The 14,753-nt window shown below is 36.5% G+C and overlaps 1 protein-coding gene across 2 annotated transcripts; it reads right to left on the bottom strand.

Moving 5' to 3' along the window:
* Window positions 1-3,716: 3,716 nt before the first annotated feature.
* Window positions 3,717-14,348, bottom strand: LOC306873948 (15-hydroxyprostaglandin dehydrogenase [NAD(+)]-like). Of its 2 annotated transcripts, none has more exons than XM_079423553.1 (7): window positions 14,212-14,308; window positions 13,890-14,013; window positions 13,212-13,309; window positions 12,652-12,748; window positions 6,201-6,277; window positions 5,804-5,967; window positions 3,717-5,141 (listed from the first exon to the last, which is right to left on the bottom strand). In XM_079423553.1, exons 1-7 carry the CDS (start codon window positions 14,302-14,304, stop codon window positions 5,018-5,020), a joined length of 777 nt encoding a protein of 258 aa, XP_079279679.1. In that variant the 5' UTR covers window positions 14,305-14,308; the 3' UTR covers window positions 3,717-5,017. The 2 variants fall into 2 exon arrangements, with proteins under 2 accessions (XP_079279679.1, XP_079279678.1); XM_079423552.1 differs by having other exon boundaries at window positions 3,721-5,141; window positions 13,203-13,309; window positions 14,212-14,348.
* Window positions 14,349-14,753: the final 405 nt, after the last annotated feature.

Genomic DNA, 14,753 nt, shown 5'->3' with positions numbered 1-14,753 from the left:
ATGTAATAACATTTTTGGAGCCAAGTTCAACATTTATTTGTTTATTTGTTCATTTATTTTGTTTGTTTGCTAAATAGTAATTTATTCTTGAAATTAAAATGCACAACTTCATTGAGCAAAACCTACTTTATCAAATCTGTGAGACCAAACGTTTTCAAAGGAAGTTGCAATGCTTTGTTAAGGACTGAGGCATGTTTGCCACTGAAATAGTTTTTTTGCTTAGCAGGAGCACCAGTATCTCTTGAATGATTCGAAATCAACAGTTATTTGGCTGTTATTACACTATTCCTTTTCTGATCCTTTCCTGTACAGATTGCTTCATACTGTGTCAAAATTTGCTCCCAGTGAGAACTGAACTGAACCTCTATTAACTGGATGGATGACGTACAAGGGAGTGAGACATCCCAGAGACTGTGCAGGCCGGCCTAACATCTTATGTGCCATTTAATGTAGGGGAAGGGATGTCTCTTATCACAGCTTTTAGCCTTTCTTTGTTGCAAATACTCAAGTCTATTTTTGTTTTACCTCAATTTTAATAGATTTTGTCAAGGTCAGATTTGGATTTGGAAACTAAAAAGGCCTTTCAGATATTTCATTCAGACCCAAAAACTGAGATTCTTGAAAAAAAAAAAAAAAAAAAAGAGTAAATGAACTTAATCTGTCATTTCAATTTCAAGATTTGGTTCAAATGATAGGAAATAATGTTGCATATATATATCTGTCTGTCTATACTGATATACCTACTGTATATATTTCTGTATGGGCTGTCAGTACACATTTAATTGCTGTTCATCTGTCTATATGATTTTTTTTTATGTCTGGGTGTCAGGCCAGAGACCTCGAGGTAATTGTCCCATTGGCCCACTCTGTAATATGTCCTGTGTGAGTTGTTTGTAGTTCTAAACAATGTTTAAAAACACTTAAGCCTCTCCAGAACTGCTGATGAATTACACCCAATGCATCTAGGCAAATAAACTGTGAAGTAGTGGGTCTAGACATGCGAAAAACAGCTCTCTGCAGTACAATTTTCAGCTTTAGCTTTAGTAACTGTCTTTAATGTTACAAACAGAAGACATGTATGAAAAGCAGAAATTATTATTATGTAATATAAAATGATATTAGATAAAAACACTAGGAGTTTTGGATCTTTATTAGGACTTGATACCCAACACTACTGTAAAAGTGAAGTGCTATATAATGTAAACAAATGTTGGCAGATGTTGTTAGAACATTTTTATCATAGAACATTTGCTTTGGACTTCACCAGCAATTTCTATTGCTTTTCTAACATGGTTTTTCAGCAAAAGTTCTTTCTGAGGAAGAAATGGAAGCAAGCTGGGTGCTTAGAGAATGTTTCAGAAAATAATTACAGTGATTTATGGTTCTTCGTCCAGAAGTCACTGTTGGGCATCTATATACAGGGAAGTGTTTTCAAGAGCAGATCCTGATGAGAAGAAACTCATATAGCTTAAACACACACTAAAAAAATCATTTGGCTCTTTCTATATATTTGAATTATGTATGACTTAAGATATGAAAGTTTATGGAAGTATGAGAAGATACAAGCTACTGAATTACATTGTTTGGTTTTTTACCCAACAGACATATAATTTGTGACCCTGGAGCACAAAACCAGTCTTAAGTCACTGGGGTATATTTGTAGCAATAGCCAAAAATACATTGTATGGGTCAAAATTATCGATTTTTCTTTTATTCCAAAAATCATTAGGATATTAAGTAAAGATCATGTTCTATGAAGATATTTAGTAAATTTATTACTGTAAATATATCAAAACTTCATTTTTTATTAGTAATATGCATTGCTAAGAACTTAATTTGGACAACTTTAAAGGTGATTTTCTCAATATTTAGATTATTTTGCACCCTCAGATTCCAGATTTTCAAATAGTTATATCTCGGCCAAATATTGTCTGATCCTAACAAACCATACATCAATGGAAATCTTATTTATGCAGCTGATGTATACATCTCAATTTCGAAAAATTGACACTTTTGACTGGTTTTGTGGTCCAGGGTCACATTTGTCCTGAGGGGGGCGCCAATAAACTATCAACACGCTGTCAAAGATGAAGATTTTGTGTAAAATTACCTGCATAATCCTGGATTACTGGGTTGTGTTAGTGATTACACTTGTCAAACCAAAATAACCGACTGAGCCACACAATTCACGTTCTCAATCACTGTTCAATTAGAATGATAAAGTAATAATTCATGTATTTATTTATACTAATAATGTGTAAAATTAGTGAACTAATACATTACTAAAAAACTTTTGTTGTTGTTGTTTATCTCTGTCCTACTGTCTGTCTAGTTAGCTAGTTAGTTCAGGAAACTTTGTTCCTCTCTTCCAAGTCAGGATTAGACCGAATGCATGTTAAGTCTGCTGGTCGTCTTTTTTAAGTATTGCATCTGTGACCAAAAGATAAACGTTTGCAGAGATCACACACAAAATGCCAGAGACACAAGGAAACACTCAACATCTTTCTTTCTCCAAACTATTACTCATGGAGGAGTTCCAAAACACTTCAGTGAAAGTGGAAGAACATTTCTGCTTCTTTCTAGCAAATTGGGGATTTTTCAGTGACCAGAAATGATTTCAGTTAATTAAGTTGAACTACTTATTCAAATCCCTTATAAATGCAAAAACAGCCTCTGAAAATCAGTTCCAATGAGCATACATTTCCTCGTCATGAAATATTTTTTTGTTTTTTTGGTTTTGACAAACAGCGAGGCATGTCATTCAACAAACTCTTAATTTCATGTCACAACTTCCTGCCTACAATGAGCTAAGCAAGCTGCATATCTTTCAGCTGAGGTACTACTAGTGATTGACAAAGCTTTCTCATCTGTTTAACCTGTACTCAAAACCCCACCCAAGCTTCCTCAGGGCCTTCTGTGTGACCTTAATGCCCTGGCTCATCTGGTCTCCGCTCACTTCAATTACTGATTAAAGTGTGTCAGGGTGTTTTCTCTGCCAGTTTCCCTTGTTAAAAAGACCTAAAGGAGAAGACCAGCAGCTTATAAATGTACAGAGACGTTGCTGTATGTTAACATTAATTACTATAGGTGTCATTAATGAACATGTATAACTTATGGTAACTTGTAAGAACCTGTAACGTTATGTTTACATAGAAATAAGCGTTAACCAAGATTAACAAGTGTATTGCATTACCAGAACTATTGCATACTGACAGTGTTACTTTCAAAAGGGATGATAACACATTTGTGGTTCAGTTGTAGCTTTTGCAAGAATTGAATGAGGAACTGTTTGTAGAATATAGAATCATATACTTCAAGAATTCTTCAGATGTAGATAGAAAGCTCTGACCATCAAACAGTCATCATTCTAACTGTTCCCTCCCAGTCCTCATAGACTTTCATATCTTTATCTGCGGTCATATGAAAGCAGAGTCACATCCCTATGATGTTTCATCAAAGGAATTTTGAAAAGTCACAGTATAAAAAGTGAAATTCTGGATTACTGGAACTGTTATTGCCAAATTGAACCCCTATGACCCAACTAGGGCACTTGTATAGTTTATTAAGACTTTAGTGTTGACTTTGTGATTGTACTGATTAACGTTTTTAAAACGAATAAGCCATGATGCTTATCATTGATTAACCAAGATGTGTGCCATATCACAATATGTACTATTACTGAACCATTTGCAGTTAATTTTTGCTTGGCTGCATTTACATCAGTTCATAAAAACATTTATTCTTAGTTTGTATTTAACAAAATAACAAAAACTGCACTGCTGGAAATAGACTTTACCTACGTAACTAAAATGTGAAAGCACAGGAGTTATCCATTTTGGTAATGCGGTAAGTGTAGACAATTGTGCAGATTCCTGCACATTACAACTGCATTGATGTAAACACAGCTGCCAAGATTAACAAGTGGTATTAAAGTTGTGCTTTGTGTGCGTGCGTGTATTGCATTACCAGAACTATTGCATACTGACAGACAGTGTTACTTTAAAAGGGATAACACATTTGTGGTTCAGTTGTTGCTTTTGCAAGAATTGAATGAGGAACTGTTTGTAGAATATAGAATCACATACTTCCTTCAAGAATTCTTCAGATGTAGATAGAAAGCTCTGACCATCAAACAGTCATCATTCTAACTGCTCCCTCCCAGTCCTCATAGACTTTCATATCTTTATCTGCTGTCATATGAAAGCAGAGTCACATCCCTATGATGTTTCATCAAAGGAATTTTGTAAAGTCACAGTATAAAAATACAGATTATAAAAAGTACAGATTCCTGCACATTACAACGGCATTGATGTAAACAGCTGGCAGGTGACACTTGTTTCTGGATTTGCATTTCAGAACAGTGCGTCTTATAATGTAGACAGGAACGTTGTATATAGTAGCTGGTCTCAAAATCTGCAAGACTACAGATTTTGGATTAGTTTTGGGTAAAAATAGAGCCTATATTTAGCCACAACAAAGACAGTAGGAAAATAAAAGTAGAATAAACTAATAAGCTAGAAAATATAGATAACACTTCCTTTGTATTTTCAGAAGTTTGTTTGATTTATACATAAGGTATACATAAAATACTCTCTTTGCCACAAAGATATCCATACATCTAAAATATTATACAAAAAAAAAAAAAAAGAAACGTTGCAAGAATCATTGGTTTGCAATATTGAGGTACGATTGACACAAAAACAATAACTGTATTAATAAATATGATTTTCTCAAAACCAATTACTCACAGTAAAGCAGTTGCATACAAATTAATGCTCAAGTGCATTACACAAAAATTAAACCGGTTTAGAAAGAGGCCCAAATACCAGTATGCAGTCCTTTTTGGTTTTCAAATGATAGACAGGAAAATCTAAATGGGCCATAGGTTTGTGTCATTCAACTAGCTGTCTGAGGTGTCTGCACTGGACTTCAATAAAATAAAAGTTCTGATGAGGAATGGAGAGGAGAGAAAAAATAAACTTGTTTGATGAAGGCATCAAATGGATTTATAATGTTCTCAAGCTGAAAGAGGTTCATAGGTGTGAAAGTGAATGCCTTTAGAACAGGTGATCTTCATCACTGCTCCGTTTAGGCTTTCATCTGTTATCATTCGCAGCATTCCTTCTGCAATCAGAGATGGTCTGTAGATATAAACACAGACACAACAATCAAATTTCACTTTTTCGTCACTTCTATATGTTAAATCAGCACTTTTCAGTAAAGAATGTGGGATTTAAAAAGCAAGCAAGGTAATTCATTTTTGCATTTTTAAATCAATCATCTTTGTTATCTTTTCTATGTTCTTGTTGACATTCTTTAACTTCAAATAACTCATCCCTCATGTATCTACAGAGTGTTTGAGGAAGACAAATGTTTTATTGGAAAAAATAAAATAGAACAATTTCAGATAATCCACCAACACCAAAAGAATAGTGTAAGGCGTGAAAAAAGTGCCAGTAATACTGTAGGTGATTTGTTGGGGTGGAGGAGGTTGATTTGATTCAATTTTAAGCGCACGTCAAATTTTGCAAGCAAAACAGTTTAATCCACCTTTAATCAATGGGTGGTGCAAAATGAATGTCTAGATCTTCCAGTAAAGGCAAGTTTAAAGGTTTACATGCAGTTCATCCACTGATTATTTACTTGCAGCGGTAAAGGTCTGGAAACAGATTTTTGCCATCATCTAGAAAATGCTGTTGCTCTCTTGCCAAGCAAACAGTTTATTCAGTGGACTGAATATAACAAAGCTAAACTACTAAGTCTAATTCAGAAGAAACAGGTAGTTCAACAGAACTCTACTTACTTAAGAATGCCATACTTGTCCATCCATTGCTTGAATTCATCTTTGTACTTGACAAACTTGCCCATGGTTTCCTCGTGCTCCACAGTGTGAAGGAGTTGGGTGTCCACGAAGGCTGGGCATAGTGTGTTGATCCTCACTCCATAACTGCCCTGTTCTGATGCATCCTGCCGACAACAAAACGTGTCCAAACACGGTCAGCCTAAATTACACACACAGCGCAAAGAATGTGTCAACACAGAGCGGAGAGAGATCCTATCTGTGAGCAAACACATCTACTCTCTCGGAGGGAAAAAGCTGGGCTGTGCTGGAATATACCAGCTTTCAGTGAACAGATTTACATATGGTTCCAGTAAACTTTGCTTATGGTAAACTGGTGAGACAGGATTGACGTACTCACTGCAATGGCTCTTGAAAATCCAATCACCCCATGCTTTGTCGCTGTGTATACTGGCTGGTGAGGAGAATGTAGAAATGCTAGGAGGAAGCAAAACAAATACCAATTTCAAAAAGAACAATGTCATATGTAAAATATGTATACTATGTTTTGTCCACTAGAATGCAAAATGCCATTTTATTTTTTTAAAAGGTATGAGCATGTCTTTTAAGCTCCAAAAATGCACCATAGAAGTAGCATTCTGAAACCATGCGGTAGATTTGTGTGAGAAGCAAGCCAAATTTCAGAAATGGTGATTTCAGAAGAAATCTTCCGCTCCAGTGAGCAGTCCACTGCAACCGAATCATTGAGTCAGTGAATTGAACTCGAGAAGCAGATCAGTGAATGATTTTTTTCTTTGGATTGGTAGAGGTTTTTTTTTTTTTTTTTCAGTTCACAAATCTGTTCTCCTCCTTGACCTTCAGTGAGCTGTAACTTGAGAACTGTTGAGTCAAGATTATTAGGCAATGACTAAAATTTCAATGTGTTCTTTGTAGGAGTCATTTTTGAAACGGATACAATCACTATGGCATTGGAAAAGAGCTGTGTGAAGATTCTGCAGGATCTTATTTTTGTTCCACAGATGAAAAAAAGTCAAACAAGTTTGGAACAATATTAGTTCATGACATTATTATTCCAGTTGACTGAAAGAAGGGTTTTGTAACCAGGGCTGCAATACTAGAGTCTGTTATTTGAAAGAGCGAGGTTGTCATCTTATTGAGACTAGAAAAACAAAGCCTGTGAATGATTTCCAGTACCTTCGTCATGGAAAAATCTCTGGATCTCCCAAGGCTGAGGACTTCTTTAATTCACACATGAAAATCCTAATGGCTCTTGAATCTGTTTAAAGCGAAACGGCTCTTTGGAAACAAAGAGCTGAGAACAATTTCCTAAACTAATGCTTTAAACTTTATGGGTCAGTTTGGTGCTTTATGGACCTATAAATTCAATCAATCGAGATATTAAAAAAAATAAAAAAATAAATTGCACTGGCTATCAATAGCTGCTCGCATAAAATTTAGCAAAGCATTAAGGCCCTGATATACAGTACTTCAAAAGAAGTTAGTTTTCGTTCGGGGGCAAAAAGTTAGAAAAGGCTGAGCGATGGTATACCGTTTTCGAACATTCCGATACCCCCCGCGCTGCTGGAGGTGGGGTATAAATTAATGTAATCACTTGTCGAGCCACTCGCGCATATGCCCTAAACAAAACAACAATGCAATGATGGTGTATCGAGGTGTGAGACAGGTACCAATGGTCACAATATTATAGACAAAAGAATGATTAACAGCAGTTCAACGTCAAGTATCGTGTGCAATACAAAAAAAAAAAAAAAAGCATTCCATTTCCATAATCAGTCCTTTAAGTGTGAATGGCTTATAGTCTGAAAACTTTAGCATGATGTGGAAAAATTTGAGTCAACTCAATAACACAAACCTGTTTGTTACTTTATTAGTGTTAATTCATTATATTAAACTGGATAAATTATTACACCTTTTTATATTTTGTGGTGTCATGATTTGATAAAAACAAAGGTTTATTTTATGTTCGTTTGGCATTTCATTTATTGTATACCCTTTAAATTCGCTTACTGAAAGATCAATAGCAGCAGCAACATTTATTTGAAACATGCATTTGGTACTTTCTACCTTATATCTGTCACACTCTGCCAGGGCGCACGGAACAAGGAAGCCAGGAGACGAGGAATTCACAAACAAGTCTTTTAATCAGCAACTGGGAGCATGGGAGGCACAGGAAACACTAGGAATGACGTTCAAGATCCGACAAGCACTAACTGAAAGGACTGGGGCTTATAAACACTGGGTAGGGGAAGACGATGAGACACACCTGGAGCAAATTAAAACAATCAGACTGGGGAGAAACTGGGTCACAGGGAACACATGAGGAGCAAAAACACAAAACAGTCCAGGATCCTGACAATATCTTTACACTTTCCTTTCATGGCTTTGGAAAACTTGCATCTGATGTTTCTCTACGTCGCTTTTTGCATAACTCCGGGTCGTCGACAACGAGCTCGGTTGCAATTTTTCTAGGAATTAAATGTTTTCTCTGAAAAAGTTTCTCTGCGAACGATCGTAAAGGTGCGGATATTTGTGGCAGCTCAGCTACTCGACAGTGTATTTATGTAGCTTGTGACTTGGAGATGTTGTTCTCCTGCCTGACCTCCGTGGAATGAGAAACGAACCGGGAGAAAAATAAAATAATTAAATTGTGCGTCAAAGAAGGTGGAGTTCCAGAACACACCCACCCACTGCGTAATCGCCACGGACCAATGCTAGCTCAAAGCTAGCTCCTTTAATGTTTGCCTACAAAACCACCACTGGCTCTGCATCCCTTTAACCAAATCCATTACTTCAGACTCAAGTACCCTCTAGAAACTTACGTTCTGCAAATGAACTTCGCTTTGTGTCGTCCCAAGGAGGCACACAATCACTTTCACAGACTTTTAAATTAAATGTTCCCTCCTGGTGGAACCTGCCCAACTCAACCCCAGCAGCTGAGTCCTAGCCATCTTCAAGAATCGGCTAAAAACATCTCTTCCATCTTTATTTGACCCTCTAACTCTAGCACTCTTTTCTAATTCTATTCTTACAAAAAGATCAGAAAAGCTTTTTTTTTTTTATCTATTTGTTTTCTTTTTATTATACAAAAAAGCAAAAAAAAAAACTCAAACACTAGCTTGCTCTAGTCTTTTAAAAAAAATTTAAACCTTGCTACGCATACTGCATTAAGCTAATTGAGACTTGTTATAGGACTTGCATATTGCTCTTTTGTTGATTTTGATTGCTTCCATTGTCCTCATTTGTAAGTTGCTTTGGATAAGTGTCTGCTAAATGACTAAATGTAAATATAAAAATAAAACCTTGGAGTCATCTGCATTTTCCCCTATTGTCGTGTGTGACCTATGAGGACAGATTTGTATAGTGACATGGGCAGAACAGTTATTACAAGGAGAAGGTGGCTTTTGAGGACCCCCCCCCATATTTCAAAAGGCTTCTAAATCATACAGAATTAGTTTCTTTTGGAGAAAGTAAAAATGCACAAAGTTTCCTGTAAGGGGTAGGTTTAGGGCGATAGAAAATATGGTTTTGTACAGTGTCTTACGCCTATGGAATGTCCCCACAATTCACAAAAACAAACGTGTGCGTGCGTGTAGTGTTGATTATATGCTTTCTTATGTGTAAGGTTATTGGAAAGGTCAAGTGGAACAAGGTTTCCTTTAGCTTTCAGGCTGTGTTATAATAAACAACATTTACAAGCAAGCAGCATCAGACCTAGGCAGCTAAGGACACCAGGGGCAAATAGCGGAGCCTGTATTTACAATTAAACAGTTCTTGTGTGTTCTGGATGAACAAATCTAAAGCACAACATTAATGCACATGCAGTGAATAACCCACTTTTGCATACAAGGCGGCTCTGTTTCCCATTCTGGCTGTATTAACATCTTTATGGGAGTCAAACTTTCTTGTCTGTAAACATTTTAATGAAGGGGTAAGATCATAAAAACGAAACCATACAATGAGATCATCCTAAAAAGACATGTTTCCATTCAGCATGGTTAGGTATTTCTGTCCTAGACATGAGATTACTTTTGTAGACTGCTTTATGAATCTGTTCTATGTAATAGTTTGTGGACAAATTATGATTATATAATTTATATTTATAAATGAACTATTTTTAGCTACATGAGGTCTGTTTAATTTATAGCGCCGGTCTCAGGGCCGCCTAGTTTAATATTCCACGGTTTGTGAGAGTTGCACAAAGCAAGTATAATAAATAGTTATTTTGATTAAGAAATTAGTTTCTCAATTATTTTAAAAGTTTCTGGTTTTTGTTTATATTCATTAATACTGATTCAGTGCTGTCAGAGGTAAAGTGGACTGAATCAGGCCCATAGTTTAACTTAGCCTTAAAGGAACAGTTCACTTAAATGAAAATTTACTCACCTTCCGGTAATCCAAGATGTAGAGGGGTTTGCTCATCAGAACAGATTGGAGTAATTCAGCATTATATCACTTGCTCACTAATGAATCCTCTGCTGCAGTGAATGGGTGCTGTCAGAATGAGTCCAAACAGCTGATCCTGAATCATCCAGTAATCCATGTGACTCCAGTCCATCAATTAACATCTTGTGAAGTGAAAAGCAAAACTTCTTTGCAAAAAAAAAAAAAAAAAAAAAAAAACCCACACACAATCATTGAGACATTTAACTTTAAACGAGAAAGCAATATTATGGATAGAGGACTTGAATTTTAGTCTGAAGCAATGGTTCAAAGTTAAAAACGTTTTGATGGATTTGCTTATTATAAACAACTTTTTGCTTCACAAGACATTAACTGATGGAGTGGTGTGGATTACTTGTGGATTCTTATTTTTTATCAGATGTTTGAACTCTTCATTCTGACGTCACCTATTCACTGCAGAGGATCCACTGGTGAGCAAGTGATGCATTTCTGAATTTCTCAAACTGTTCTGATGAAGAAACAAACTCATTTACATATTGGATGGCCTGAGGGAGAGTACATTTCTGCACATTTTCATTTCAGGTGAACCATTGCTTTAAATGTTTGTTTCTGGTAACAATTAATGCAACGTACTGTGTGGTTAAACAAACAATATAAAGCTTCAAGCTACAGATGAGCGTGTGATGCAAGAAAAAGACAGTTTCCTCAAAATTACAAGCAAATCAATGTCCAAATATGAGAAACTAAACTTCATTAATCCAGACACATTGATAATGTAACAATTAATAGTTAGAGTTGTTCCAATCACAAAGAGAGGTAATCACCTGTGTTACATTAAAGAAACCTGAGAGGCAGTGAGGGAAATAAACAATCCTTTATCCCATCTCTTAATAGGGAAAAAAAGGCTGTTACAAATCCAAGTCTAAACCTGTCTGGAACGTGTTGGGGTTTATAACAAGTTCACGGTCAGCCAGACAATTCATCATCCAGACTATACACACACATACGTTTACACACAAAATAATATTCATATCTTCAAAACAGTGCCCAGAATCAGTTTATCTATGTCTCAGCTGCTCAGTGACACCAAAACACAGGTATTTGATGACAGATGGATAAGCTGATAATGGTTTTGCTGCTGATTTATGATTCCAGGGATTTTTTGGCATCTTTTGGAGTGCTTAAGTATAAATCTGGTGATATTTTTGAGTGGGAACTTGGCTTTGCTGGGCTTTTGTTTGAATAGTCACAGAGGAAGAGAAAGATGGGGTTTTAAAACAAAGTTATAGGGTGAACAAATTTCATCTTTCTCTCAGACTTATCCTTTCTACATTGCCAAAAATGTCTGGGTTTTGGATTGGCTTTCCTATCGTCTTCATACTTTTTCAAGGTATTGACTTAAAGTTTGACCAATAGCATGCAGGCATTATACGTAATAAACCAACCATGGCAAGCAAGAAGGTGGGACCTACAGAGAACTGTCAAAGCAATGCAAGTGCATATAATGTATGAGGACTCATATAATGAGATCGTCAGTAGGAGCACAAAGGCCAAAACCTGGACATTTTAGGCAATTTAGGTCACCCTACAGTATCTAAGCAGCGTCCAAGTAATGTAATGTAAATAAATCATGTGAGACATTTACTTTATATCCCAGCAGCTGTTTAATATTTCCTTAAGATTGTTTACTTTACACTGACTCTTCTTTGATGCAATGGTCTTGGACTAAATACTGACACCTGCTGGTGTGGCTGCATTAAGCTTGTTTATCAAATGTTGCTGCATCACACTAAAACATTGTGTTCATTGTGCAGACAACATGGTTGCACCCATTAAGGGGAAACCCACTTCATGTAGAATAAAGCTGCTTTATCTTCTCATTTGAATGTATATCATTTCAATCATATTTTAGGTGATTTAAAGTTTATTTTAAAGTTATATAAATTTGTTTACAACAAAAACTTCATTTTTAAAAGCAGACACTTTTGTAGGTTAATATTGTGCAAGCTGTTGTGAGACTGCTATTATTATTTGCATTATGGTCTCCTGAATCATTTAAAACTGCATTCTTACAAAAAAAAAAAGGTGTGTCCAAAAGTTTAGCAAAACGTTCTAATTCTTTTGCATCTTAATCATCAAGCAAGTCAATCGTCAAGTAAATGCACAGCATTTATTATGCAATTTATTACATGTAGGCGTAATTGTGCATGTGTCATTTTTCAACAGTAGGTAGATTCTTGGCAACAGAATCCCTTTTAACCGGGCCAGATGTGTTTGCTTTATTTGACTCACTCTATAGTTTGCTAATAACTAAAAAAAAAAGTAACCTTCTTAAGCACAACACTCTCTACAGGCTACAAAATATTTAGGCTAAGTTTTTCAAAACATGCACATATAAAAGACGCATGATAAAGTTATCAGTATCTTACCTGCCATAGATGAAACGTTGATGATAACCCCTCCTTCTTTTCCGTACTCTTTACTCATGTGTTCTAGTGCTAAATATGTCCCCTGTATGACAGATGTCTGAGGAAGACAACAGTTGTGTAAAACTGCTAGCACGTAGTGAACAGATGTTTTCTATGAGACCGAGATTATGTTGACTATTATGAACAAACATGATTATACTGCATCATGTATGAAATCACTCTGCAGAGCATAATTTAAAAGGTCTGTAAGTTATTTCATACAGTGCATATGTAGGCCTACAAGTGCCATATAATGGTGCTCCTATTTCATGTACTGCTGTGAAATCTTTTGGACTGGAAGCAGGGGGTGGAGTATTTTTTTAGTGAACTCCTATCCTGAAGTGTGGTTGAATGTTGTGCCCTAAAGCACAAAACATGATCCACTCTTAGCTGTATAAATAATGAGATGTGTCCAATGATATGAGGTTAAATTGAAATGCAAGAGTTTGGCATGACCTATCCATTTTATCTCTCTCTTACAGATTGGATTTCAAGCATGATGTTTAACTCACCAAATTTACTTCAATGGTCTTTTCCCAGTTCTTCTCATTGTTGATTCCAGCATTATTGATGACAATATCCAACCGACCAAACTTCTCTACTGTGTTTTGAAAGGCATCTAATGAAAGAAATCACAGCAGTGTTTTCATTTATAATAATTAATAGCAATGTTGCAATAGTTCCACTTTTGACAGCAGTACAAAGTGGCTATGTATTCAAACCAAATTAGCAGTCCAGCTAGACAGTTCACTAGGTTTTGAAACACAGCCAGTGGAAGTCTACATGTGCCCTCACCTGACTTTCAGCTGTAGCATTCCACAAATAAACATTTAATTAAACTCTTAGGTAAGTGTGTCTTTAGAAACAAGTTTAACAGGAATAAACAATCCCTTCACCACCGACCCATAAACTCTGGTATTGGAGAATAAAGCAACCTAACAAAAGTCTACACATTTGATAGTGTTAAAACTTCAAAAACCCAGTAACATTAATCAGTGATGACCTGAGGGCCTAAAAATGTCTAGTATGACCTAATTCACTTCCCAAACAATGAGACATTGTTTAGGAATAAGATGCGCTGCACATACAGGTGCGCAATATAAAGTGGATAATTGTTTCGTTCTAAGACATCCATTTCAAACTGAGCCTGGTTAGAGAAGATATTATACATTTTCTAAGAAGAAGAAAAAAGATTTTACCTCTAAGTTTCCCCGCGTCAGTCACGTCACACTGGATAAAAATATTGTTATCCTCTCCAAAATGGCCATCTAGATCACTTTTACATTCCTCTCCCACAGATTGGTTCAGGTCTACCAGTGCAACCTGAATTTCAAAAAGTAAATAACGTATTACTAAAACAAATAAATAAAAGACGCAACTATGCATGATGAAAAAAACGAAACAATCGCCCCAAACAGGCAACTAATCTAATTATAAAGACGTTTTAATAAGACAAGTTTTAATAACAGTTAATTGGATCAATCCGCGTCCATTTTAAAAAGAAATTTAACAAAGCGAAACCTTCGCCCCATTCCCCAGGAGATGTTCCACCACGGCTCTTCCGATGCCCTGTGCGCCGCCGGTGACCAGAGCCACTTTCCCGTGGAGACTCATGCTGCTCACCGCCGAGCGCACCGCGCACTGCTTTATGTAGGCGTACAGTCAGAAGGGGGCGTGTAGTTAAGTATTACTACAGTAAACACAGACGGCCAAGTGTCGTTTTAAAAACTGTCATTTACACCAAAGAGATGATTACTAGCCATGTTGTGAGCGCTCCGCGCGTTCGTTCTATGAGTATGGATACTCAAGTCTGGCCCACGAGATCCACTTTCCCGCAGAGTTGCTCTAACCCTAATCAAACACACCTGAGCATGCTAATCAATTTCTTCAGTATCATTAGAAAATCACAGGTAGGTGAGTTTGACAGGGTTGGAGCTAAACTCTGAAGCGCATTGGCCCCAGGGCTGGATTTGAGGAACCCTGCTCGGCGGCAGTTGAACTGTGTACAAGTACACACACGTGGATTGAGTGCATGAACGCACCTAAATGAACAAGAGGCAACG

Source organism: Barbus barbus, assembly GCF_936440315.1.
Source record: "Barbus barbus genome assembly, chromosome: 8".
Lineage (NCBI taxonomy): Eukaryota > Metazoa > Chordata > Actinopteri > Cypriniformes > Cyprinidae > Barbus > Barbus barbus.
The sequence above is the reverse complement of the archived record's forward strand: the minus strand, read 5'-3'. Positions and strand labels throughout refer to the sequence as shown.